This window comes from Peromyscus maniculatus, chromosome 19 (genome assembly GCF_049852395.1).
Source record: "Peromyscus maniculatus bairdii isolate BWxNUB_F1_BW_parent chromosome 19, HU_Pman_BW_mat_3.1, whole genome shotgun sequence".
NCBI lineage: Eukaryota > Metazoa > Chordata > Mammalia > Rodentia > Cricetidae > Peromyscus > Peromyscus maniculatus.
In genome coordinates, this window is record NC_134870.1 from 49,059,683 (window position 1) to 49,087,322 (window position 27,640).

A 27,640-nucleotide genomic window follows, 5' to 3' on the forward strand; every position below is an offset into this window, starting at 1 on the left:
TACCACATACATACTTCTCTCCACATATACATACTCAATACACAACACATACACACATATACACCATTCTCCAACATACCCCCCATATACCACACACATGCATCAAACACACGTGTTCATACTACACATATAATGCACCACATATACATACTTGTATACTACACACACACACGTACATTTCACACACATATTCTCCCCATGTATTACCCCCCACACATATAACACACACATACACACACACACACACATCCTACATAAACACATACATACTATGTAGCCAATACTGATAGTTTTAAAGGAAGGGATTGATGGACTATAGAATTTCCTTGATACTTTGTTGTGAACTCATCCATATGTACACATACACAAATTAAAAAAAATTCCTCTCCCATATTACCAAAACAAAATTAAAAAACGGTAGATAATCGTAAGTTTTCAAAAAACTTTCTACCAAGATGATTCAACCATGTTCACTATTATTTTGGCTAGGAAAGTAAGATGTAATCTGATAATAAACTGTACACACCAACCAGATACATACTATTTAATCATGTGGTCTGAAATATAACTCGGTTCTATGATGCCAACAGCCCTTTTCCCTCTGTCACTGCCTTGAATATGAACAGCAGAATTATCATCTTTAGGAACATGCCAAAGGGTGAGAGAATGAAAAACCTCAAAGACACACATATCCTTAGCAATCCTTCTGTGCTAGCCAAGTGTCCCCAAGACACCGCTGCTTCTGAACGTCAATCACGCTGTAAAAATGATCCACAAGAAGTGAAATGAAGCGACCTGTACAAAGGTCACCTCCCCCGTGCCTACCAGGCATTCCGAGGTTGTACAGTGTTCCCCTGTGCCGAAAGCACCAGCAGGAGACATCTGCTGTGGCAAAGGGGTTCATAGTTTCTATCTTGACATAACTAAAGCCTTCCCAAGAGGGGACATGTCAAGAGAATCATCACGGTTTCTGGTTCATATTTTCAGGAGCCTGGACACCTTTAGTAACTATTTTAAAATCGTGTGCCAAGGCCGGGCGGTGGTGGCGCACGCCTTTAATCCTAGCACTCAGGAGGCAGAGGCAGGCGGATCTCTGTGAGTTCGAGGCCAGCCTGGGCTACCAAGTGAGTTCCAGGAAAGGTGCAAAGCTACAACAGAGAAACCCTGTCTCGAAAAACCAAAATAAATAAATAAATAAATAAATAAATAAATAAATAAATAAATAAATAAATAAAAATCATGTGCCAAAGATTACATTGTAGACATTTTAAAAATTCAACGGGTAGTCTCTATTGACATTTAGGACACAGATACTGAGTGTAATGAAAAAAACCCTTGACTGGCGATAAGATTTCTGTCGATGAAAACAAGCCCTCATCCCTAAGGTTTCACTGCCAACACTCGGCAAACCAACCATTTGGGACGGTTCGGTGAAACAGATGCAGGCAGCTATATGTTTAAGTCCTGAGGCCAGCATGCACACACGGGCCGGGTCTGAGGTCTCCCTCTGTACAGCCTCTACTAAGCCTATCCCCCCCCCCAAGCGCACCCCGTGACCTCCGAATGAACTCAAGCCTCACCAATGCAGTTCTCGCTTTTCACTTCATATCCGGGGGGACAGATGCACCTGAATGATCCCTCCAGATTCTGACAGGTCCCAGGAGAACAAGACCCAGGAAGTGCGACACACTCGTTGGTATCTTTAGAGAGAAAGAAGACCCCCAAAATGTAACCCAGACACGAGAGACAATCATTGCAGACTTATCTGTTTGCGGAATGAGTAACACAGATTCCACTCGGGCCCTTTGGTCTGCTGGGTCACCGTGGACAGAGATGCTCTGCACTCCTCCAATATCGTGGCTGGTTCTTAGGAGGAAGGCTGCCAATGCTTTTGATTTGTTTCTTCATGTCCTTTTATTGAGACATAGCCTCAAGCACTGTCCCCAATAAAACCTCTCCCTGTGATACATTCCCAGCTGGTGGTTAATACCTTAGACTGAAATAAATGTCCCTGTCACAGGTCCCTGCAGCCCTGTGATTTGGCGATGAAATGTGGATAAGTGAAGTGAGTCTGCGGGGTTCATGCTGTCTCACAGAACAAAAGGCCATCAAGATGACCCCCTGTTTAGTTTCTTACCGATACAGTTTTTGCCGTCTGTTGTGAGTTCATAACCTTCATTGCACAGACACTTGAAGGAGCCAATTTCATTGAAGCACCGGCCATTTCTGCACACTTGGCCGAAAAATGAGCTGCACTCGTCTATGTCTGTAAGCAGAGAGCGGTCAGTGTCTCAGCGGGAGCATCTACACCGTACCGTTTCACCAGGTGAAACTTGAAAACACGTTTGTTGGCACCCATTTACCAAAGGTCTACACTGTACTTTACTAACAAGCGAAGAAAATGGCACATTTTAAGGACTGAGCCATTAAAAGTTCACACAGGGCCTCCTCGCTTTTTAAAAGACATGAGATATAAGTCAGGAAATTTATAAACAGGTAAATTTGACGGTTTAAGGTGAATCTTTGGATTTTTTTTTTCTCCAATTGAAAAGTCTTTCTTTTGACAGTGGAGAGGGGACTATGGATGCAACTTGACTGAATGATTTGCAGATTCTTTACCTGGACACAGGATCCGATGCAAAGGACAGAAGAGTGAGCATACTAGACACAGGAATCCATCCTGCTAAGAAGTATAGAACGGCTAACAACATGCACCATTCACAAAGACCGCATGGGCTGGCTTTTCAGGGAAGCCGTGGGCTGAACACAAGTGAGTCACTGCCTGTGTTTTCTGAAGACTGTATTTTGATTATGGCATCAGTGATGCCTCCTGGGTCTCCCTATCTATAACAGCGACTGAGAAGCCAGCAGAAGAACCCACAAAAGTGGAATAAAATACCCATTTAGCTGCAAATTCTTTTCAGGACTGCAGAATTCCGAAGGGTAAAGAAAATCAATAGGGAAGCTGGGCTAATTAGGAGGTGGGGCTGAGCTGGGGCGATCCTACAGTGGTGGGCAGCCTCCTGGACTCTTCCCTCATACCTGCCAGTCATGAGCTATGGTTGTACAATGCTGCGAAGCACCCCACAGCACCAGGCTCCTTGCAAACAGGGAATACACAAGTGTGGCCAGTGCTGCCCTTTTCCTTCTGTTTACTCCACTTCCTCGGGGGAACTTCTCTGGCATCAATTCCCATACTCTACTGGTATGTCAGGGTGAGGCAAGAGCTGAAATCCTGTATTTAGCACAGGTGTGGTCTGAGGGGCCATCTCAAGACCTGTTCACTGTGCTTTTTTCGTTGGTGGAAGAGAAAGGCATACATGATGGGTTCACAACATGCCCCCACGGTTGGCCGTGTTTGCACATGCCCGGCGGACCTGGACACTTCCGCCTAGCCAGTTCCAGGTCAAAATAGCCATTTCCGGGTCAAGGCGTCTCGAGTGACCAGGATCCGTGACTTTGCATGGTTGTGTAAGAGCGCGCAACTGCAACCATGTGATCTACGTGCATGCGGGAAGTTACGCTGACCTGTGCACGCCCAGCCTTTATAAGCCGGCACCATATTCCCGGCTGCTCTCCTCCTCCTCCTCCTCCTCCTCCTCCTCCTCCCCCTCCTCCTCCTCCCCCCCCCTCCTCCTCCTCCTCCTCCTCCTCCTCTTCTTCTTCTTCTCTACACATGTGTCTTTCCCACAGGCCTGGGCACTCATCTGTCCCTTTCATCTTAATAAAACTCTTGTTAGAGGATTCTGTCGTGTTTCGTGATATTTCCTCACAGGGTAAGAGCGCCGCGAAATAATTAACAATACAGGCTTTTGGAGCTGATGGATAAGGAAATTTTAAGACATGGACAAGGGTATGCTGGTGCTCAAGTGTAAATTAGGAATGAACTCATAAAATCTGTGTGGTAACATGAGGATAATAGAGGGTCTCTCCCCGTCTCACCTAGAGGGGACAAAGAGCCTAAACTATCAATCAGTCCTGATCCATTTATGGGTGTCTCAATGACCTTTCTCCCTGACAGACAGGGTTCGTGAGGAAGGTCTCAAAACAGTATGCGGCCTTGCGATTGCTGAGGGAAGAGAATGGCTGGTGGTGACTAGAGAGTGCTCAGTGGCTTCGCCATCTTCTGGCGTGTGTGCGAGTTTAGCAACAGAAGTCCTCTGTGCTCTTTGGTTTTATTTCCGTACGTCCCACTGGGATAGGAGAACCAAGGCTGAACCGGGAGGAGGACTTACCGAGGCAATCGTTGTTGTGAGTGAGCTCAAACCCTGGGTAGCACAGGCAGTTGTAGGAGCCGACAGTATTCTTACAGGTCCCGTTTCCACACGGATGCCGCTCACACTCATCCACATCTACCAAGAAGAACTCAACTGTTATCTAGAACCAGACAGGCACCTTTAACGTTTCCTCGCTGTCACTACATCATTAATCCGACTCTTCCCGGGGTAGCGGTAGGGACCCATGCTTATTTGAGGAAGTCAAGAATGTGAAAAAAAGGGAACAAACCCAAACTGCAAACGTCCAAGAGAGAGAACAGTTTAACTTACTGGTCGATACAGTTCTCAGAAGCAATGGGTAGAAAAGCCATTGGCAACGAACAGGCTTGCTTATCAATGTTAAAGCATTATTAACACTTGTTCAAGAATTTATAAATCTTAATTTCATAACAAAAACTTTAGTCCCTTGAATGAAGTAATGAAACCCAAATAGGGGTTTACTTAGTTACTTAGTCATGAGCATTCCAAAAATCCTGGTGAGAATAGTTAGCAAGGTCATCTGTGACAGGGGACAGTCACAGGAATGGACACAGCTCCTTAGGAGAACTATGTCCAAGAGGTCTGAGGCTCAGATCTGACTGTATCATGGAGGAACTGTTAATATTGGGACATATATTTTCCCATATGAATTTCTGAGTCATAAATATCACAGGTTTTTTTTTTTTTGTGGCAGATTATACTCTCTGAGAGAATATAAAGAGAGGCCCCTTTGTCTCCTGTAAGCCAACCTTCCCAGAAAGTCCATGCGCATGGGGCCAGAGCCTGTGATATACTTTGCATAAACACTAGAGATTTTTTTTCTTGTCATTCTGGGGCAGCCCAGGGTGGGAAGGTGCTCTCAAGGTGCATTGGGTAAACTGAGGCTTCTCCCATATGCTCCTTGTTGCACAGATATTCCATGAAGGGGACAATTTTACACTATTGAAAGCTGATTTTAACACTCCACTAGCAGTTATCTTGAATCCCTATAGAGCGGGTGCACAAAAAATCCCCTGGCTTTTCTACACAGAGAACATGCTACTTACAAATAACCACGTTTTAAATTTAGTTTTCCTCCTTCAAATATGAAGCACAGAGAGGAACTTTGGCAGAGACACAGCCCTCTGCTGACATCAGAGTTAAGGCATTCGGTGCAGTTCCAGCCTCAAGGCATCCTGCCCACCTGCCTTTGCAAACATATTAACCAACACTCTCATCAATTAACCAGCCATTATGGTGGTTACTGGGAAATTTTAAAGACTCTGCTTATATTCACGTCTGCAATTATTTTAAGAGCTAAAGCTTAAATGATGCCATTAAACCCCAAGCTACAGTTTGCATAAAAGGATGCATATTTGCATATGTGTTTGTTGTTAATATTGTCATCCTTTCTACTCCTTTGCATTTCAAAGTGCATTGTGTGGGTAAATGCCATCTAGCCCTGAGTTCGTCTGAATGAACGTCATGCCACATGAACTTCTGGAGCGAAACGTTGAGAATCACTGGGCAGAAGAACCTACTATGGTACGTCCCTATTTGCAACTTTTACCGCAAAGCCTTAGGCTGTTCAGCATGGCAGAGACATGGTAGCTGCCCTGAGAATCACTGTCCTTAAGACCCGACCTCCTGTCACTCCCCGGATTGGAATATCCTTCTTACCCATGCACATGGTCTGGTCCTGAGAAGCCTTAAAGCCATTGTTGCAGATGCACTGGTAACTCCCTTGCAAATCAACACACAGGCCATGACTGCACACATTAGGAATTTCCAAACATTCATTGCGATCTACAATAGAAAAAGCAAAACAAAATGAAAGAAAAAGACACATGTTATACATATCTGATGTTTATTAAGATTCCTCCATTTTTTCACAGATGCACTTCTCTAACCTGCTATTAATTATTATAGACAGGCTGAGAACGAACCAGAAGAACAGCTGAATCAAAATATGCAGAGCCTTTCAAGTGCCCAAGGCTCTCTTTTCAGTCATGCAATTTTTTTTTTTTTTTTTTTTTTTTTGTAGACTGACTGGGACCTCAAGGATTGTTATTTCAGACCAAGAGAAGTCCACCAAAGGAACACCGTTTCTCAACAGAATCATCTGAAAGTTACGGTGGAAGTGTTTCAGCATGATGACACAGATTGAGTTACACAGTCTTTCTAGAATCATCCTTAAAGTATTCTGTGGTGAGAAAGGAAGGAACCCCTCGAGAACAGGGAACCCAGGGACTGCTGTGCTGGTGACTGCTAGCCCCTTGCTTACCTACACAGGCCCCGTTGGGAGAGAGTTTGAAGCCAGCGGCACACTCGCAGCGGTAGCTGCCAGGGCTGTTGATGCAGTCTGCGTTGCGCTGGCAGAGGTTGTCGCCGTTGCTGCACTCGTCGATGTCTGGAAAGGCAAAGGCAATGGGGTCCAGGTAAACAAGTCTTTTCACTACTCCTCTGGGATCAGATTCAGTCCACCAACGTCCACACTCAACTCTTAACCGCTGCCGAAGAGGTGGTACAAAAACCAGAGGCCCACCTAAAAGCCACTTAGGCAGAGACAGCAAAGTCTCTAGAGGACGGACACAGGAGTCCCAGGTTACCTTCGCAGACCAAGAGCAGGTCGTTGTAGCTGAAGCCTGTCGGGCATTCGCAGCGGAAACTGCCGATCTGGTTAATGCACACACCGTTTGCACAGATGCCTGGAATCTCTTTGCATTCGTCGATGTCTGAAATCGAATGGATTTGGTAAAATGCATGTGTTTCCACTAAACATATTTACCATCTTACCTGAAAACAATGCTATGGGTAGCGTGAAGTAAAAAGACGTACTCTCTGTTCAAGTCAGACGCAAACTAGCATGAATGGTCTTATAGCTTTTGAAGAACTAGAGACCGCAGTTCCAGTTTAGAGACCGTTAGTTCCTCTAAAGAGCTTTGGAAAGATGGAGGTGGATGGCAAAACCAAACACAGAAAGTGATTTTATGTGGTAATAAATCAAGGGCATCTCTTAAGGAATCAAGACCCTCCCACCAGTTGTGTCAGGTGACCCCAACAGCTGCCATTCATCGAAGAAAGCTATGTTCCCTTAAGTTAATGTATTTTGTTACACACACACACACACACACACACACACACACACACACACACACACACGTAGATTCCTTCATAGAGACTTAAAATTATATTGCTTAAACTAGGAAGGAAAAAATAGAGTTCACAACTGAAATTCCACTCAGAAGGAAGCAATTAATCTGAAAAGGAGTACATGCATAATGAGATCAAATGAAAGGGATGATATTAAAATATACAACAAAATCCTTAAAATACAGTAACTAGCAGTTAAAATAAGATGAAGGGGGGGCAGAGAGAGGGGTGGTTCAGTGGGTTAGTGCTTGCCGTGTGAGCAGAAGGACCCGAGTTCAGGTCCCTAACGTCCACCTAAAAGTTGGACACAGTGGCATGCGTCTGTAACCCCAGGGCTGAGAGGGGAGGGATCAGAGATGAGTGGATCCCTGGGGCTCCTGGCCAGCTTGCTTAGCTGAGTATGAGACCTTTAGATTCAGTGAGAGAGCCTGTCTCAGGAAATAATGTGGAACGTGTTGAGGGAAGACCTCAGGTATCAATCTCTGGCCTTTAGAAATACTGTCACACAAATGCATATGCACCCACACAAACACATCTGAGGCAATCCACCCCCACAAACACAAAATAAGGTTTAGACATGTAAGACAATATGCATGGAAAGAGAAATTTGAATTTTTTGCATGGTATGCATGGAATTTGATTGTCAAGTAATCATCATAATTAAATTGCTAGGCAATTTATGATGAAATATAATACTATCATTAACACTTGATCATAGTCTGCAAGCATGGTTTCTTGATTAATTAACTAATCACATTAGGCTGGAATCCAGATTGTTAGATTTTGTGTTACTGCTACATTGTGAGATACTTGCGTACCAACTGTGACATATAAATGCATATGTTTACATATGTATGTGTGCATTCACAAATATAATGGGAACAAACTCACCAACGGCTTTCCCTGTGTGGATGTCAAAGGTGAATCCGGGAATATTTCCACATATAGTTTTAAAGTCAGCTTTAAAACAGAAACAAAGACAGGCACTCTTAACATTCTCAGACACATTCAAATTAACTTTACACCATAATTTTCATACCATGATTATACCATAATTTATACCATCATTTTCAGCAAAAAGAGCATTTTCATAATATTCACAACCAGTCTTTTAAATTGTAATTGTATACATTTGCTAATAACGTCTGCTTCTGCAAACGATCTGGGCATCCTCTATCATTACCATCTCTGTCATCAACTTTTCATTGACCTGATAGCAGGAGAAGGTAAGCAAAGTACGAAAGAAGACAAAATTTCTTTGGCAATTAAATTATTTCCCCCTTGTGATACAAAGGGTGTTAATAATGGTTCAATTCGGGCTCCTTAGGGGGCTCAGCTGTGGAAGTTCTCATGGAGTAAGCCTGACACCTGAGCTGGATCCCTGGAGTTCTCATCCAAGTGTGAGGAGAGAACCAACTTCACAGAGCTGTCCTCTGACCTACACACACACACACACACACACACACACACACACACACAATAATAAGTAGAAAATTGAAATTGTAACAAAAATATCCAATTGATAAAGATTGAGGATTGAGAAACTGAATTTAAAGAGGCCACGATTGCACAAGGCACAGACGTGCAGAGAGGTTGTGCAGGGGAGACAAGGGCTAGAGAGGTGGCCCAAGAGTGAGGCCCGAATTTTGTTCTGTTTTTTTTTTTTTGTTTTTTTTTTTTTTTTTTTTTGTTTGTTTGTTTGTTTGTTTTAATGGTCTACCTGTTGGGCAGTGAAATCTGAGAAATAAATTAGAGACTACGAGGGCTCTTTCCTATGACTCACCAAACCAACAGAAATGTAAAGAAACACCAATTTGTCAGAGCAAAGTGTTTTGGATGGCGGTCGTGACGCAAGTGTGTGTGACTGAGACTATAGTGGTAAAATGCATGTGGCATGCGACTCTCGGTGACATCAGTGTGAGGGTTTTGTGGTTTTCTTCCATCAGTAAACACAGAGTTTTCCATTCATTGTTTTCTAATAGCTTGGTCACCTTCAGATATGCATCTTTATTTATCTCTCTCTCTCTCATTCATCCACCCATCGATCCATCCACCTACCTATCATCCATCTATCTATCCATCCATCCATCTACCTATCTATCTACTCACCCACCCATCCACCCACCTATCCATTTAATCTATCTATCTATCTATCTATCTATCCATCTACCTATCATCTATCTAACTACCTAACTACCTACTTACCTACCTACCCACCCATTTATCTGTCTTCCTGTCTCTAGCTGTCGTCACTCATCTTAGTTCATCAGAAAGCATGACACCCACAGGGAGTAGCCCCTACCGCTCTTGATTATCCCATTTCCCAGAGAAGGCATCAATAGAGAGTGGCGGCAAAGCCTCTGCTCGGGTCACACAAGTGACAGGGCTTTGATATACATATAGATCTGCCTCCAAAATGTCTTCTCGGAGAAAACGACATTTATTTTCTCAAACCAGTAATCTTCAGCTTTTACTTTTGGAGCTTTATAATGGAGACGGGTGAGAAATGTCTTCACATCATCTTACGGAGCGCAACCGGGGTAAGGGAAGGCTAGACGAACCCACCTGAAAGCCGTTGCGATATGGGTCGGAGACGCCCCTGCCCAGCTCACCCTTTGAACACTTGGCCTCTGGCTTTTTAACCGAGGTTGCAGTGTTTGAGGCTGATGGAGCATTCAGCGGCTGGGCATGCCTGGTGCAATCAGTCTGGAAGGGTTGGTCTTTAAAGGTCACATCTGCTTCTGCCTCCTGCCTGCGTCCCCTGCCTCCTGGTCTACCCTCAGTGAACAAGCTGGGACCTCAAGTCCCCCGCTATCCTGGACCAAACTGCTCCACTCAACTTTCCATGCCGTGATGGGTCCTGACTTTTGGAACACAGGAGACAAAATACATCTGTCGTCCCCGAGACGGGTCCGTCAGGTGTTCGTCACATGATGAGGAAAGTGACACACTGCTGGATTTGAGTCACTGAAAAAAGGCCCTGTACCACCTGTCCACACCTCCTCCCTGAATTCATTTTAGCATCCTCTTAAAAAATGTTTGAACGTATGCCGAGTCAGTATTTGGTAACAAATGCACATCCTGCCTCCTATTGGTTCTCTCAGGTCAGCTTTCAGGATCTGGAACTATAAAAAATTTTTATTCTCTAGGGCTCGTAGGGTCTAGACGAAGAATAATTTAAAGACAAACAGTTGCTATTCTTGTCTCTGTGAGGTTTCTTTTTTTCTTTTTTTTTTCCTTTCAATGGAATTTGCACTTGTGAAAAATCCTTCCATGAAAGGCTGGAGACATGTTCTTCTGGGTCCCATTCCCAGCGTGCACAACCATCTATAATTCCCAATTCATGGAGATTCGATGCCCTCCTCTGGCCTCTGCAGGCACCAGGCACAGAAACACACAAGGGAAAACATCTGTACCCATACAATAAAAACATAATTTAAGATGTATTGTCCTGTAAAGGTCCCTTCTGTGTTGTGGGAGGAGCTACACAAGGAACACATTAACAAGCTGGTTTCTGCAGTCTTTTCATGAAATTCTTTTTTAAACTTACTTTTCAAGCAACGTTTCTTCAGCAAATACTTTTTTAAACCTATTTTTCAAGATGTAATTTAAGCAATTATTACTGAAGTTGCTAGCTTTTAAGTTACATTACCAAAATACTACACCTTCTACGATGAACCCAGTGACAAACAGTAGTTGCTCAATAAATTCACTTGATGAATAAATAAATGGCCAGTCTTATTTGATGGTGGTTGCATGTAGACCAATGCTATAAATTCTAGCAATGGTGCTCGCCTCCTTTTGAGATCTGGAGCTTATGCGGCTTAATGTCTCAAGAGTTGGTATTTGGCTCAGGTCGTTTGGGACATGAAGCCATAGCATGCATGCTTTGGGGATCTCTGGAACTGAGCCCCCCGGGCTATAGTCACACACACTGTGACTGTGTGTCAGACAAAGCCTTGAGCTGAGCGTGAACTGTGTTACCTACCTGTTCCTGGCGTAGGGCACGGCTCACAAGGTTTGTTCCAGGCTTTGCCGACATTGTATGTACAGCAGCACATCCTCTTGGTCACGTTAAAAGGTAACTCGTTTTCACAAGTGGTCCCATTATAGCTTCGGTAGCAAAAGCTTTTCCTCATGTCTACATGGAGAGAAATGGGTCAGCTGGGCACCCGGAGCAGTGAGATCAGGGTGCTTGGTCAGAGGACTTTCCTGAGGTGATACAACTCTGGAAAAGGTCTGTCTTGTTCAGCTATCTTAACTCTCTGAACTGCTCCATCATTTCCAGATGGACAGCCTCTGCAAGGCGTTTATGGGCAAATGAGCATGCATTTCTTCTTCTACTAAACTATTCATTTAATTAACAACATTAATTTAATTGAAAAAATAATTAAGTATTGAAATTTAAATATCCCCTTATCTATACAAAGTGCATTTTATATACATGGAGAATCAAAATTATCTAAGATCTGTAACTCCAATGCCCCCCCCCTTTTTTTAAACCTCAGATTTACAGACTATGTAACCATGTGGTGGAAGATTAAAAGCTTGAGGGACAGCAGCAGTTCATAGGACTCTGACACACTTCCTCACTCATAACGATTACTCATTCACTAAATTACATTTCCGGAGGCTCTGAACAGTAAGTAATTCTGAGAACAGAGGTGTCCTGGATGCAATGCCAGCAACCTGGACTCCAGCAGTGCATCTCGGCGATGGCTACTGACCCATGCAGTTGTGCCCGCCGTTGACTTGCATGTACTCTGGTGGGCAGATGCAAGTGTAATTCCCCAGGGTGTTGTAGCAGGTGCCAGGTCCACACACGCCGGGGTGGGCAAAACATTCGTCAATATCTAGAGGAGGTGAGAATGTCCAGGAGTTAGGTTGGCTCTATGAGTGTATATAGTATAGTTTACTGAACAGACGGCAGGTGATTCCCTAATTCCGTGTTTATAAGATTCAGAAATAAAAAATACCCTCAAAGGATGTGTTTACATTTACACGCCACAAGAACGTATTTCTTAAAAACAACAACAAAAGATAAAAAGCTCCCAATCCTAAAAATTCTGAACTATATGTAAAAAAACCGCCTCATGCCTGTATACATTTGGGGAAATTCACATTCCTCAAGAGGAATTTCTTTGAAGTCTGCCTTTTCCTATGTCATTAAAATTAAATTTTAACAGCAACTTTAAACTGAGTGCAGGCTATGTGATCCTCCTTTCAAATTAGAAGTCCCCTCAAAGGTTCTCAATGGAGGGTAGGTCACATTTCAGATGCCTTTGGCTAGTAAGTTCAAAACTAAAGGCTGTAATGGAATAATGTCTCATTCTTAATGTTCAGTTTTAGAAACAGTCCCTCATCTGATACACAAACGCTGAAGTTATACTGTTAGCCAGAACGTGAAGCAATAAGGACAAGGATGGACCTCGCCTCCAGAGGCAAGACGGTCCCCTAAAAATAAAATTAGAACTGCCAAGTGACAAAGGGGAGGGAGAAAGAATCCATACATTTCAACGTCTTTATATTATATCCAACGTTCAGAAATTAGTAACCAATATTGATTTGCAGTCACATTTACGTTTACAGGTTCCTACTTAAATTGATTGTCAACATGTACATGTAACTAACTTCATATTCAAAATTCCATTTTCAATTATTCTTAGCCAATCATCTTACTCTTTTTTTTTTTAAAGTAAATCATTGCCGAGGAGCTGCAAACTGAGTTCATCACTATACAAAGGAACAACACTGTTATGAAAAGATGAAAGCTATCAGTCTCAACAGAGCCCTATGGTAGGATGCAGGGCCATGAGAGGCGACACTGGCAAGGAATAGCACCAGTTTCCCTCACCTTCACAGATGCGGGTCTCCTCACTGAGGTAGTAGCCCTGTGGGCACTCACACTGGAAACTCCCAAAAGTGTTGATACAGTTCCCGCCCTGGCAGAGCCCGGGCAACTCCTGACATTCGTCAATGTCTACAAGAGGAGACAGTCCATTAACAACAAACATCACGACCAAAGAGTCAGTATTTGCAGCTTTCAAACATGACGGCTCTTATGGACCACAGACATCTGTGCACCTAACGGGAGGCCGGTAAGTGCTGCATTTCTTCTGACTGAGATTCTCTTGCCTTTGTTGCTGTGTGCTGAGGAGAGTAATGGAAGCAAGCTGCGTGTAATTTGTTGGGGACAATGTAACACAAAGTTTCTCTGCATAACAACTGTACGCCAGATGCCGGCAATGGATGGCTACTGCTCAGTTAAATTGTTGCATGCGGATGGATACTGCTCAGTTAAATTGTTGCATGCAGATGACTACTTCTGAGTTAAATTGTTGCATGCGTATGGATACTTCTCAGTTAAATTGTTGCATGCAGATGGATACTTCTCAGTTAAATTGTTGCATGCAGATGGATACTTATCAGTTAAATTGTTGCATGCGGATGGATACTTCTCAGTTAAATTGTTGCTTCCCATGTGTGACAGACTGTCTACCTGCAATTCCATCCTAGAATCCTGCTGGCACAGCTTCACACTGACTTTTGTACCCGCTTCCCTCTAAACTAGGCCATTTACCTTATTAAAAATGACATGACAACTAGGGATGAACTCACCTTCTAAGATGATCGTGATGGGGTTCGGTCTAAAGCCTTCACCTCCAGGACACAGGGTATAATATTCAGCTGGGGGTAGGGGGAGGAAAACAAAGTTTGATTCTTGGATCGCAGTGGTAAAAACAATCAGCAAACATTCAGCAACTGCCAAACTCAAATCCTCAGGGGATGTCCACGTGTCCTTTCAAATGCATGTGCAATAATGTATATCACATTTTACTCCCAAATATCATTACTTCATCAATGACAAGGCAGTGGGATAACAAAAAAACTTTTTTTGTTGTTTTTATTTTAAAGAAAACACTTCCTTTTAGATAATTCATATCACAAATGACTTGGCAAGTCAATAAAAAACATCAGGAGTTTATGACACAGAGGCTTGGGTTTTGAGCATATCAGAACACATGTTTCCATTTAAAGTGCCCTGTGACTGACTTCAGGATACACTCCACCTATGGGCTTGAACTAACAACCTCCGAGAAGACCCAGGAGTGGCCTTCATGTGTGATACCATGGAGAATTGACATTATCACCATTTAGATAAAAAAATTTTTTAGAGAAATATAATGAAAAAAATAGGAAGAAAGGAACTGAAATTCCTTTTCTATAAAACACTCTTGGCAGATTTCAGCAAAACCACTGACAACAGTCCAAAGCCCCCTCTCCCCGCCCTCCCTCCAAGAATACAATAGCAACTTGTTTCTATCCTGGACTAGGAATGTTCCATTCCTCTTCTCCCGGCTCCATACTTACTGCTATTTACAGGGGGACACGTCTCGCAGGGGTTTCCCCAGGCCTTCCCCAGGGAGCAGCAGCAGGAGGAGCGACTGACGCCCACCCCGATCTCTGTGTTGCAGGACAGACTCCCATCTCCTCGAGGACCAAACTTCAAGTAACAGTTGCCCACGCGGTTGTCTGCAGAACAAGAGAAGGGCTTAAAGTGGTCCTTGCTATGGGGAGAACCCCTCAGGAAGGCGTTTGAAAGACTAAGTTCAAGATTTTGCACACTGATGTGGAGGGCACATCCTAGTCCCCTGCACAATACACTCCTTTGCTTTTAAACTTCTCAGAAGATTGAGTCAACCACAAGACATGATGAGAGATGGTGGTCACTAGAAACCATAGACCGTTTTCCATATATCCAGGGAATAAACAACACAGGGAGGCATTCCTTATTTGGGGGTACTCTGGACATTTCAAATAAGGTGAACATAATAAGACTGGGTAGAACTAATCTGCATCTTGAGTTTGTCAAGACGTGGAAACATACCTAGGAGAAGTTAACTAAGCTTGGGACATGTTAACAGTCTCATTCTGCTCCTTTCATCTGCATCCCCCAAAGGCTTGACTTCAATCTTCACAGCAACATTCGCAGATTGTCAAAAGGTTGTCAAACTAGACTCTTCAGCCAAAGGGTCCAGTGACCGGGAAGACTGTCTCATCTCTGTAGTTACCATCTTGAACCACAGCTTTAAACAGTATTTTCTTTTTCCCTCGAGTGATCTCAAGTTCAGAATTTTCTCTCACCTTTCTTCTGAGTTCTAAACCTTTCTGCTTATTTTTTCCTCAACTATTATTAGTTATTTCCAAGTTAACACTTCCAAAAATTAAACTGGATACTCTTTGCTCCCCATACAGATCTGTTCTACTTGTCCTTGAGTCTTAGGGGTTTTCAGTCTATGGAAGTTTCCACTTTTCTCAGCTGTCCAGGCTTGCTGCCATTTCGGGTATCTTACTCTCATTCCCTTTTCACACCAGTAATAACAAGGCTTGATAACTTTATCTTCAAAATGTATCTGGCAACTGATGTCACTGATGCCTTTCCCCCTTGGTCTGAATTCCAGACACCAGCATCTTCTTTAACCTAGACTACTACGATGGCCTCCTAACTCATCTCCTAGCTTCTATCCTCAGTCCAGGTCCAGTCTGTCTTGGCCTTTGGAGCCAGAGTAATCCTTCCGAAGAACTGCTTTAGGCCAGGTCACCCCTAAGAGGTCTCATCCTAACCAGAGTGTTCTGAAAGTCTTTATGAGTCCACAAAGTACCTTTCACTTGCAGCTGCCTACAGCGCAACCATCTGGCTGCCTCTCACTGCTACACTGCGATATTTTCATTTGTTTCTGATGCCAAACCTTGGGTGCAGAGAACTGAGTTAGCTCATGGTCCCTCCCTTGCTAGCTCTGAATTCCTTTGGCATCCCTTCCTTCCTCGTCCCCCCTTTTACCTTTATCCTCCCTTCCTGTCTTGTCCTACTTGACTGTTCAAATTCCCGGCTAGTAGCTTTTGCATGTGTTCTCATAAAACAGTTTTAATGCACTAATTTAAAACTTAGACAAATGACTTTTTTGTCATGCAAAACACTGACTCTCAGCATCTAATTGCACTTGCTTTGTGGAGCAACTGTGTATGAGTTCTACTATGTCCAAATGCTTATATTTCTCGTTTATCTGTTTTTGAGATATGACTTTATTCTGCAGCATAGGTCAGACTCCAATGTGCAATCCTCCTGCCTCAGCATCCTGAGAGTTTGGATTGCATTTAAAAAAGCTGTACAGTTTGTTAAATCGGTTTCTAAGTCTGTGTCACCACAAGTAATGTAATGAACATCTTATGTATATAAATACATCTATGAAAGAGTCAGCACATCAACATTGTTGGCGTATAAAATCAGTATAGAAATTTATGGTTCATAGATCCTTCAGAAGTAAAGAGCACTGTCCTTTACTATCTGCATTCAATGGTTCCTCTTTAATGTTTTAAAATAATTTTTAATGGAGTTTATAGAAAATAAAAATATATACTGAAAAAAATTATCACTTATTTTAGTAAGGATTTGGTCCCTGCTAACTCAAATATCTACTTCCCCCTTTTTTTGGTTTTGTACTCCAAACTACCCTTCAGATTATAAACTTAGAATCATCTAGAGTGTCTCTTAAGTGAACAGGCTGTTTTTCTTTAAATGAATTATATCAAATACATATTACAGTTAACTGTCAAGAGAATCTAAACACTTAATTTTGTCCAGATGACTCTATATATTTCATTTATCTTTCACTTACCAACACAACCCACACCAGTGGGGTTCAGCTGAAAGTCAGGTGGGCAGTTACACTCATAGCGACCAGGCGTGTTCACACATAGGCCGTTGACACAGTTTATGGGATCTGCACACTCATCAATATCTATGAACATGTAAGATGCCCATGTTAACATCTTTAGTTCTACATATGAAGTGCTAGTCTAAGGAATTGGGTGGACCTTTTCCCCAAGTTATTAAAGATTGTTGTAGAAGACTCAGCAAAATGAAAATAAAATATTCAATATAAACAAAACAGGTTCTGTAATGGTGCAGATTTTATATGTGTATGTATGTATATGTGCATGTGTGCATGTATGTGTGTATGTGCGTGTGTGTGTATTTTTTTTAGTGTGTAGGGGGAGATAATAGGGTTATACTTTATAGTCCTGACTGGTCTGAAATTTACTATGTAGACCAGAAAGGCCTGGAACTCATAGAAAATGACATTTTCAACAATGCCACTTAATATCCTAATATATATGCAATAATCAAATTTTGCAATTCTGAGGAAGAAAAATTACCTGCTCAAGAAAAACCAAGAATCCAGTGAGAAGCTCTGCAGGCTCAGAATTGCTATCCAGCCTGTGTAGAGGTTCACCGTATGCTTTGGGTCTGGTTAATTTTGTTATATGATGGTTTTTATTTGCAAGAATTGTTTATAATACATTTTGTTAAAAATTAAGGAAAAATGAAATATATGTACAAATTCACATATGTTCCCACACGTATATGAATACTTACTAGTTTTATATTAAATAATGAAGTTGTTTATCTAAATGCAAATAAATCCCATAGTAGAAAGCAAATGTATCAGGATGTACTTTTTCTTTTTTGCAAACATGCACAGCCTAATGTACAGGTCAGTTTTGAAAAGTTTATGTAGTTAGCGTAGAACATTAATGCCAAGCAATGAGAACACAGTTGCCCTGACTCACAATACCTGTGCAGTTTCCTCCTGTCCTGTCCAGTTCGTAACCATCATCACAGATACAGTGAAACATCCCAGGCAAATTGTTGCAGGTTCCAAAGACACAGATGTTTTGGAAAGAGCATTCGTCAATATCTGAGGACACGAAAAATAAGGTCACCTCTTGTTGACAAAGATATTTAAAGTGTTTAACATGGACCAATGGATTTTTCTAAATTCTAAGATATTTATGAGCAGTAATCTTTTTTCTTTTTTTTTTAACTTTGTCTTTGGCTAGATAAACAGTCCAAATGGTAAGTAAGACATGCTTAATCTATAGTATAAGATATAAAACAAATCCTGTTTTGATTCAGTGGGTGTCTATACCTTTTCCCCTTTCTGCAGTGCTAGGAATATGACATAGAGACCCATGCATGTGAGGCAAGGGCTTTACCACTGAGCTATACCCTAGACCGAAATGTCTAATACAGTAACTGTTTTGGATTACAATATACTCTAATAGGAAGTGTCGGCTTAGGCAGTGTAAGTAGAATACAAAAATGAAATGCAAACTCGTCAAATTAGTGAAATTTTAAAAAGCAAAAACAAAGGAAAGATTCTACCTAATTCGTACAAGCATTATGTAGTTTGTAATTGGCACAGTGAAATACAAAATGACATAACACTACATATTAAATATATTGGTAAAAGTCTTTAACACTTAATTTTAGTTCATTTTATAATGTGACTTATTACCATAAAATCATTTATAAACATGTATAGTGTTCCTTATACCATGAAATAACATGATCCATACCCATAAATCTCTCTGTATTTTGCTAAAATACAGCTACTAACAGAGCTGGAGGGGTGGCTCAGTAGTTCAGAGCGCGCACTGCTCTTCCAGAAGACCTGAGTTTGATTCCTCATAGCCACATTCAACGGCTCACAACCATCTGCAAATCCAGCTTCAGGAACGTGATACCCTCTTCTGGGCTCCATGGGCACTCACATTCACATGTACACATGCCACCCTACTCCACAACACACATACCCGTGTAAAATCTTAACATAAAATATTTCTACTAAAATCAGAAACTCAGCTTATAAAACCATCTCATGAGGCTGCAGTCAAAGGGCAATAAATACAAAGTAGTCACACTTTACAAGTGAAAACAAGGCACAGAAACAGTAGAGGCAGAATTGCAGAAATAATGTACTTGCACCCACAAAAAGAAGGTGGACACTTTTATATGTAAATTGTCCAGTACTGTGAGAATGAAGCCCACATGTAACATGTAGGTCAGACTAGAAAAGTCATTCTTTTTTAAGAAAACAATTCTTTAAAAATGATTCTTAAAAATTACACTTATTTATTTATTTATTTAGTGTGTGAGTGTGCATGTGCGTGTGTACATCACGGCTTACATGTGGATGGGAGAGGGTGATTTGTGGATATTAGCCCTCTTCCTCCACCATGTGGGTCCCGGGGACAGACCTCATGTCATCAGGCTTGGTGGCAAGCACCTTCCCTTGCTGAGTCATTGAGCAGGCTCCGTAGGTAAGTCATTTCAAACACGACCTTGCAACAGTTGTATCTTACATTTAAGAAGGTCTCCTGTCCATTTAAAATAGTTACACTCCTTTGATTTTAATTATCGTAGGTCTACGGGGCTGTTCAAATTGTGTTAAATGTTCAGCAAATATTCAAATGTGTCTTGCCCTTTGTTGGGACAAGAGAGCTGTCTTCTAAAAAAGAAAGAGAGCAAAGGTTTCTTCATGTAGGTTGCAAATAAACTGTTGGTAGTCTGCCAGTGGAGAGAGAATGGCCTCATCATTGTGAGCACACATCTCACTCTTAAATGAATGACCAAAAGCTTCCCATGTATACTAATGCAGCAGCTGTGTAAGACAGGGTGAAAACACAGCCTTTATATTACTGGTGCTCAACAATTCTAATGATGCAGAATGCACTGGTAACAGATCAAAAAAGAATGTCATCTTCCCCTAGGGCCTTCATCGACCACCATGCACAGATGCAATCCACACTGCAGACATCACTGTCTCTCAGGCGTAACTTCTCTCTTAAGGTCTACTTTCTGATGGTGGGGTGGGGTGAGGTTTGGCTGTGAGTCTCCCCAGTACAATTTGTCTGGGTCTGGTTGATATTGTTGTGTGTGTGTGTGTGTGTGTGTGTGTGTGTGTGTGTGTGTGTGTGTGTGTCTGTGCTGGTACTCGCCATTTCTTTCACACTACAGTAGGGAAAGGGACTGAGATTTGTTTCATTTTATCATCTTTGCCTGAGACTTAGCTTGAGGGGTTGGGGGAGAAGGAAGAGGAGGAGCCAGAGTTGGAGTTGAGGGAGTCACTTTAAAAAAAAAAATTTGTAGCGTTTCTATGAATGGCAAATTTGGTTGAAGTTTCATGGTCTCACAACAAAACTAAATTCTTTTCATTCTTCAATCATATTGTATTTCCTATAGCATGTTGATGGCCCAAACTACGTGTACGTGAACTATGAATTGAATCTCTAACTTGAGAGAAAATCCATTCCCCCCACCCAGACAGATAGCATACCAGACACAAAGCCCCATTTTTAGGAGAGAGATGATGTATTTCCCCCCTCTTGAGCAGAGGTGAACAAGTCCTTGGTGGACTTAGGAGGCTTCTAGTCTCAGACATACATACTGCAGACTTAAACAGGAAAGGAAATGTCAGAAACAAGCTGCTTTGACTTTACTAAGTGTAATAAATACAGATGGCTGGGGGGGCAATAGATCACCATTTAAAAACTGAAGAGGTGTGTCACATGTCATTCATTTAGTGACACAAAAGGGAAAAAAAAAGAAACGATTTTTTAAAAAAGGAATAAGCTAAATTTCCAACTATTGGATCTTAGCCAGAAATATTTCATAAGAGATGAAAGCCAGCCTTCCTCATTATTCATTCCACAAAATAATCCACGCTCAAACGGGCGGCTTTTATATGTGCAGCGTGCACTGTGTATTCTGCTTCCAGGTGGAGCCTGTTCCAGCCTTTTCCGTGGTTTCATTGGCTGTAGCTGATCCAACTTGAAAACGAACTGGAAGCCTGGCGACCCACCTTGGCAGGACCTGCTGTCCGAGGCTGGGGTGAAGCCCATTTCGCACTCGCAGCGGTAAGCTCCCGGCACGTTCAGGCACTGGCCATTCTCACAAAGGTTTATGTTCTCCGCACACTCGTCAACGTCTGCAGGGTAAAAAGACATCCCCGTGAAGTTCCAAATTTCACGACACACGTATGTCCTTGCTCGGGAATGAGATCGGTTTTAGTGGCTGGAGCTGGTGTTCATTAATATGAAGCACGGATTAATCCCATTCATAGAGTTAGCGTCTGAGGCCTGGAGATGGAAGCTCCCCTAACTTACACCCCGACACTCAGCTATAATGTAGACTGATGGGGTTTCTTTCAGTTCTCTTTAATACCCACTGATGAATTAGTATTCAAAGCAGTATTAGTAGATAGGACCAAGAGCTCTGGAATTACGTTCATTCATTTGAAAGCACAGCAACGCACTGCCCTGTTTCCTTAGCTGAGGCATCTTGAAGGAAATTGGAGACACCATGGAAACAAAGCTTCCTCCTTACTACTAAAGTCTCACTAAAATTACACAGACAGACACTTTTCAAAGACCTTCAAGGTGATTTTACTTAACTCTATAAAGCAGAAAAGGGGAGGAGGGCAGATGTCAGCATGCCCTGAGCCAGGTGCTGTGGCGGTTTCCAGGCACGCAGTTTCCATCGAGTTCACTAGAAAGATCTGGGCTGAGAGAGACCAAAAGAGCTGCAAGGGTCCCACTGAGCCCCACTGTGATTGCAGACGTGTTTTCCTGCACGTCTTTCTTTGACACGACATCACAGGCGAAGTCCGGGAAATATAGAATAGCCAAGACTCCAAAGAGAGGGAGTCTAAGTCGGCACTGTGTGTGAATAATTACAGACCTAGTCTTAGGAGTTGAAAGTGTGAATGAGTATCAGCTGAGAGACACCTCGCTTGTAACGTGAAAAATGATTTTCTTGCCCAAAAGGATGATCTAGCCTTGCACATAGGTCTAATGAGACAAGGCGTCATCCTTGAGCCCTGGGGAGCAGCAGGAGTGAAATAGCAACCGGTGTGTACTAACTCTTAGTGATGCTGACTCTTAGTGATGCTGACTCTTAGTGATGTTGACTCTTTTAGTGATGCTGACTCTTAGTGATGCTGACTCTTAGTGATGCTGACTCTTAGTGATGCTGACTCTTAGTGATGCTGACTCTTAGTGATGCTGACTCTTACTGATGTTGACTCTTAGTGATGCTGACTCTTAGTGATGCTGACTCTTAGTGATGCTGACTCTTAGCGGCGCTTTCCTAAGTTTTTTGCTTCTGTCATTCCATGTAATCCTTTTGAAACTGTGAGGAAAGCTAGTAAAACTCCGAGGAAGATAATAAACATCTCCGGTGATATAACTTAGACAGAGATACTATGCATCCCATCTTCAAGAATTGAGAAGTTCCCCCACATCATCCACTTAGTGATTAAAAAAAAATGCTGCTGTGGTCACTATGCCTATTCTAAAATGAGAAGAGCTGAGGCCAGCCAGGCTACTCATGGACTTAGGTTTATAGTAGAGTGGGCAGCATATACACTGTGAAGCCAGGTGCCTTATCCAAAGCCCGCATTTTCCTGATCAGCACTTTATCAAGCAGTATGAGTTAACAGTAGTCTTTTATAAGACAAGAAAAGATATATGTCATTACTTCAGAACACCAACCAATACTCAGAAAGCGTTTTCAGGCTTCTGTATTTCATGGATGAAAGGGTGTGTGCTCACTCATAAGTCAAGTAGAAGCACAGGTAGAATCATTTCAGTCTTCTTCATAGTTTTCTTAAGACAAGGAAAGCATGTTTGGTGTCCTGAGATGGACCTAACAGAGCACTGCTCAGGTCTGTTACTCACCTGAGCAAGTGAAGCCGTCCCCTGTGAAGCCCTCCGAGCAGGCACATCGGTAGGAGCCTGGGGTGTTGACACACTGAGCGTTTATGCTGCATTGGTGGGTTCCATTCGAGCACTCATCCAGATCTGCGTGACGAGTGAGCACAAGAAAGAAGACGACGGACAGAGATGGGACATTCTAATGCTGTGACTTGTCAAAACCATGAGCTTGCCCAAACCGACTTTGTGTTGGTTTATCTGAAGAACACTGCTCTATATTCCCAAGATTTTAGGTTCATAATCCAAAATGTTCATGTCACAACCATGGCCCCAGCTACCAATTCAAGAATTGTGTGACGTGTTCATAAAACAAAGGAAAACAGGAGTCAGATTCACTCTGACCTCCACCTCCGGTGGCTCTTTCTACTGGTTCTCTTATCGTGGTACGCGGCTCTGTTTGGGAGGTAGCCCCGATCTTCACAAGAGAGAAGCAGCATGGGGTTCTAAATGTATTTTATAAGAAGGGAAGAGAGGCGTGTTTCTTAATCTCCTGGAATTAACAGCCTATTGGAAAGGACGGGTGTCAAACACAGAAAAGAAAGAAGTATGTATTTTGCTATGAACTATGAAAACATGCTACAGATATAACCTAGTTGGAAATGCAGGGATCGAGGCAGATCCCATCGAAGAGGTAACTTTTAATCAACTCCAGACCTCCTCTTGCAAGGATGGAGGAGCAGAAGTTCACAGAGTAGAAGAAGGACAGAGGGTGTTTCTCGGAGAGATCGGCACAGACGGGACCACCGGAGAGAAAACCTACAGAAGGTGGCGTTACAGGCAGGTGGAGGGGCACAACCTGGGGGCCAGGGCCGTGGAAGGTGAAGCCAGAAAATGCCGCAGAGACTTGAAACCCACGGAGAGGATGCGGGTTTCTCCTAAATGTAAAGAGGTCACCGACAATTGTGAAAAGAGGCTGGAGATTTCTAGGACTGCTAACTGAAGTTAGTAAGTTGCAGGAGGGTCAGGGAGGGAACCCGGGGGGAGGGAAAAAGAGAAAGGGAAGAGGGAGAGGGGTCAGAAGGGGGGAAAGGAGAGGGAGAGGGGGGAGACTGAGAGGGAAGAGGGTGAGAGAAGAGAAGGAAGAGAGGGGACAGGGGTGCCAGGAGGAGAGAGGGAAGGAAGGAAATGACTGAGGATGATGGACCGCTGGTGACTGATCTCATCCTGGGACGGGCAGTCTTGTGACGGCTGGCCAGACCGACAGACGGACATGAAGCCGCACCTAAAATGGAAACTGAGAGAAAACCAGAAGGCACATGGGACAAGAACGATGGGAACGAGGCCAGGCCTGCCTGTCAGGCCGTGAGATGGACGCTGGTGGACATCACTGGCCTGGAAACAGGCCTGCAGTCGACCGGAGGAAGCCGACACAGGTTGTTACCCAGCAAAGTCATTTGGAAACTATGATCATGTACATTCAGTAATTGGCTTTAAATATTTGACAAGTATGAAACATTTGGCCGGATAGGCAAGCCTTACTTAAATTAATTTACATTATTGGTAAGAGATAGTAAAGTTTTTTTTTTTTTTTTTTTTTTTATTTAATCCTTACTAGGGGTCTATAAGCTTTAATGAGAAGTCATCATGGGAATCTCAGATGGTTTTTCTTCTTCTTCTTCTTCTATTTTAAATTGACCTGGGTAATTCTTACCAGCTGGAAATAGTCTTTATTGTCACAGCATGGACATATTAAACAGCTTTATGAATGACACCCAGAGTATAATCCAGTCCCCTGCCTCAGGGCTATATAATATTATTAGGCTTGGGCTCAAGAGGAACTCGGGGGAAAAAAGAGTTCTCTAGTCTCTTTTTCAAGTTAGACTTCTTGGGATTCAACAAAACACTCAGCTTTGCCTGTGAGGACAATTCTAACACTAAGCCGTCCACTGGCTCCCGTCTTGAGGCCATGTGAAAAGCCCCTTTGTTCCACCATTTGCTTCCCTGGCTTTCAAATCGCACTGATTACTCTAGGAAAAGACTGGGAAAACACATTAGCCGTTTTTCATGTTACAGCTGTTTAGATCACTGGCTGCACATCAAATAATTTTTTACTGAGCAACATGCATGGAAAAGGCAGATGCCAGAGTATCCTGTTGTAATTTGACCATTTATATTAAAGCTAAGGAAACACTCAGGCAGGAATTATCCCTGCGACCAAAGACAGCTTTGATTTACGAGAGAGTAAATAAAAAGTGAAGAGGATGTTCCCGCTGGAGTATGCCGGCGAACACGTGTGCAAGGAAGAGCCGCTAAGAACGCTGGCCCTCGGAGAAGGGTCTTTCTTGTTTGCGAACTCACCAATACATTTGATGCCGTTCCCCACCCAGCCTTCTCGGCAGCTGCATTTGAAGCTTCCGGGGACATTCAGACAGGAGGCGTGCATGTCACAGTTGTGGGCACCGATTTCACACTCGTCCACGTCTGAGAAACCAGAGTCGGAAAGGAAAAGATAAAGCACGAGCTAATTAGGTCTGCTTCCAGTGTGTTTCTGAAAAGACGGCAATTTAGGGTGAACACGGGGCTTTTGAGAGAAAGCACTAACACCGCCTTTGTCTTTCATTCGTTTCTCACTCCGGTAAGATGTAAAACGTCGTGATCGTGACCCAACAAGCCCTTCTCTATACAAGAGCTTGCTGGCCACTTCCTGCTGGAACGGGACAGTGAAGCTGTTGTCCCCTGGGGACGTGAGTGGCAGCCCCCACGTGCTGCCAAGGCCCAGACAAAACTCTGTGGGAAGGGTATGGAGACACACATTTCAAGAGAGGTTTTTGAGAAAGGCTGTGCTGTTCCTTCCAATTAACATTTATCACATACTTTTCATGAAGATAAGAATGAGCTTGATGTTAAAAAAAAAAAAATCCATCCTTCATTTTACAAGTCAATGCCCCAATGTAGTTCAGGGGTAAAAGGTTTGCTTGCTATCTGTAAGCACCTAGGATTAACTCCCCTCATATCTCTCTCTCTCTCTCTCTCTCTCTCTCTCTCTCTCTCTCTCTCTCTCACACACACACACACACACACACACTGCTACATACATATTTAGAGTTTCTGTAAACTGTCCCTTACTGTCCCTTACGTGTGCCCTTTTGCTTTTTATTTCTTATCTAAGAATATGTGAAAAATGTTCTTTTCCGAACATTCCTGGAAGGGGACCAATGCTTATGAGTGTGTGTTTCTGTTCACAAATATTACACAGAGACACCTATGTGTGATCTATTCAGATATATACAGTCACGTGCAGCCTAATGACAGTTTGGTCCATCGCAGACCATTGACGGTGGTCCTATAAGCTGATAACGCCTAGACTTGGAGCTGTGCTGGAATAGGTATGTTTTTTGATTTAGCATGCTGGTAAATTCATCTAAGGATGCATTTCTTGCGACATATCTCTATTGCAAAGCAATACACAGGTGTATGAATGTGTGCATATATAACACATACACTTGTACTATGCACAACTATGTAGATTTGGTTTCCAAAACTTTCTAGACTATGATTCATCTGTTCTAGCAGCTCAATGACTTCAAGCTGCCACTGTTGAACTGACACTGTGCACACACGACTGGCTTCTATCACCTTTACTAGGGGTAAAGTCCTGCCCTCATCCCTCTTCCTCTCTGTCTTTTCCTGGATGGTCAGCTAAAGCGTTTCCTGCAGCCTGAGCTCCTCAATGCTGTTTTGAACAAAATGCCATACTGAAGCATTATTCTAATTAATCTTATCAATAAAAAACCAGGAGTCAAATATCGGGGTAAACATCTGAAAGTTCAGAGCGGCAGGGGAGCAGCCACAGTCGCTTCGCCCCTTTCCAGTTCCTCCAAACAAAAGGATTCAGATCCTCTCTTAGCCCCACCTTACTACTTCCTGTCTCCTCTTTCTACAGTCCTCCAAACCTCTATGGTTAGCTAGTGGCTAGCTCTGCCCTCTAACTCTAAGCAAGCTTTATTTGTCAGAACACAATCAAAATACCACACAACACCATATGGGGACCTTAAAGTGAACATCAGGAGACAACTCGCCAGACCTTATCATGACGTTTCCTAGTCCCATCTGTATGCAAAGGGAGAAAAATAAACAGCAAAAAGAGGAGTCGGAAGATAAAGTGCATGGGTTAAGCAAGAACAGTGAAGAGAGAGAGAGAAAGAGAGGGGTAATGGTGGGAGAAAGAGAGAGAAAAAGAGAAGAAAGCAGGGGGGTTAAGACAGTAAAAGTCTAAATAGGATCTAAATGCATTACCAGTTTCACATTGAGAATCAAATGAACACTTGGATGCTTTAGGACAGTGGTTGTCAACCTGTGGGCCGCACTCCCTTTTGTGGTCGGATGGCCCTTTCACGGGGGTCGCCTAAGACTATCGGAAAACACAGCTACTTACATTACGATTCATCACAGTAGCAAAATTACAGGTACGAAGTAGCAACAAAAATAACTGTATGGTTGGGGGCCACGCCACATGAGGAACCGCATTAAAGGGTGGCAGCATGGGGAAGGTTGAAAACCACTGCTGTGACTGTCCCTTCTTTACGTGGGCCCTCCATTTGGGCTGTACTCAGGCTGAGCACCTGAACGACGACGATGTTACAAGATCCACCAGGAGCAGGGCAGGCTTGACCCCACTGCTTCTCCTCCTTACT

At 43.0% G+C, this 27,640-nt stretch overlaps 1 protein-coding gene across 1 annotated transcript in view; it reads right to left on the reverse strand.

Annotated features, from left to right (window-relative positions):
* The window catches only part of Fbn2 (fibrillin 2), a 214,223-nt gene that overhangs the window by 34,668 nt on the left and 151,915 nt on the right, over positions 1 to 27,640 (reverse strand). The window contains exons 32-48 of the mRNA XM_076555290.1: positions 25,305 to 25,427; positions 22,971 to 23,093; positions 21,095 to 21,220; positions 18,026 to 18,148; positions 17,066 to 17,188; positions 14,760 to 14,921; positions 14,007 to 14,075; positions 13,243 to 13,368; positions 12,116 to 12,241; positions 11,377 to 11,529; positions 8,280 to 8,348; positions 6,845 to 6,970; positions 6,520 to 6,645; positions 5,916 to 6,041; positions 4,236 to 4,352; positions 2,138 to 2,266; positions 1,581 to 1,700 (exon numbers count right to left, since the gene is read on the reverse strand). Of these exons, the coding sequence (XP_076411405.1) occupies positions 1,581 to 1,700; positions 2,138 to 2,266; positions 4,236 to 4,352; positions 5,916 to 6,041; positions 6,520 to 6,645; positions 6,845 to 6,970; positions 8,280 to 8,348; positions 11,377 to 11,529; positions 12,116 to 12,241; positions 13,243 to 13,368; positions 14,007 to 14,075; positions 14,760 to 14,921; positions 17,066 to 17,188; positions 18,026 to 18,148; positions 21,095 to 21,220; positions 22,971 to 23,093; positions 25,305 to 25,427 (2,067 nt within the window). The remainder of the gene's footprint in view (positions 1 to 1,580; positions 1,701 to 2,137; positions 2,267 to 4,235; positions 4,353 to 5,915; positions 6,042 to 6,519; positions 6,646 to 6,844; positions 6,971 to 8,279; positions 8,349 to 11,376; positions 11,530 to 12,115; positions 12,242 to 13,242; positions 13,369 to 14,006; positions 14,076 to 14,759; positions 14,922 to 17,065; positions 17,189 to 18,025; positions 18,149 to 21,094; positions 21,221 to 22,970; positions 23,094 to 25,304; positions 25,428 to 27,640) is intronic.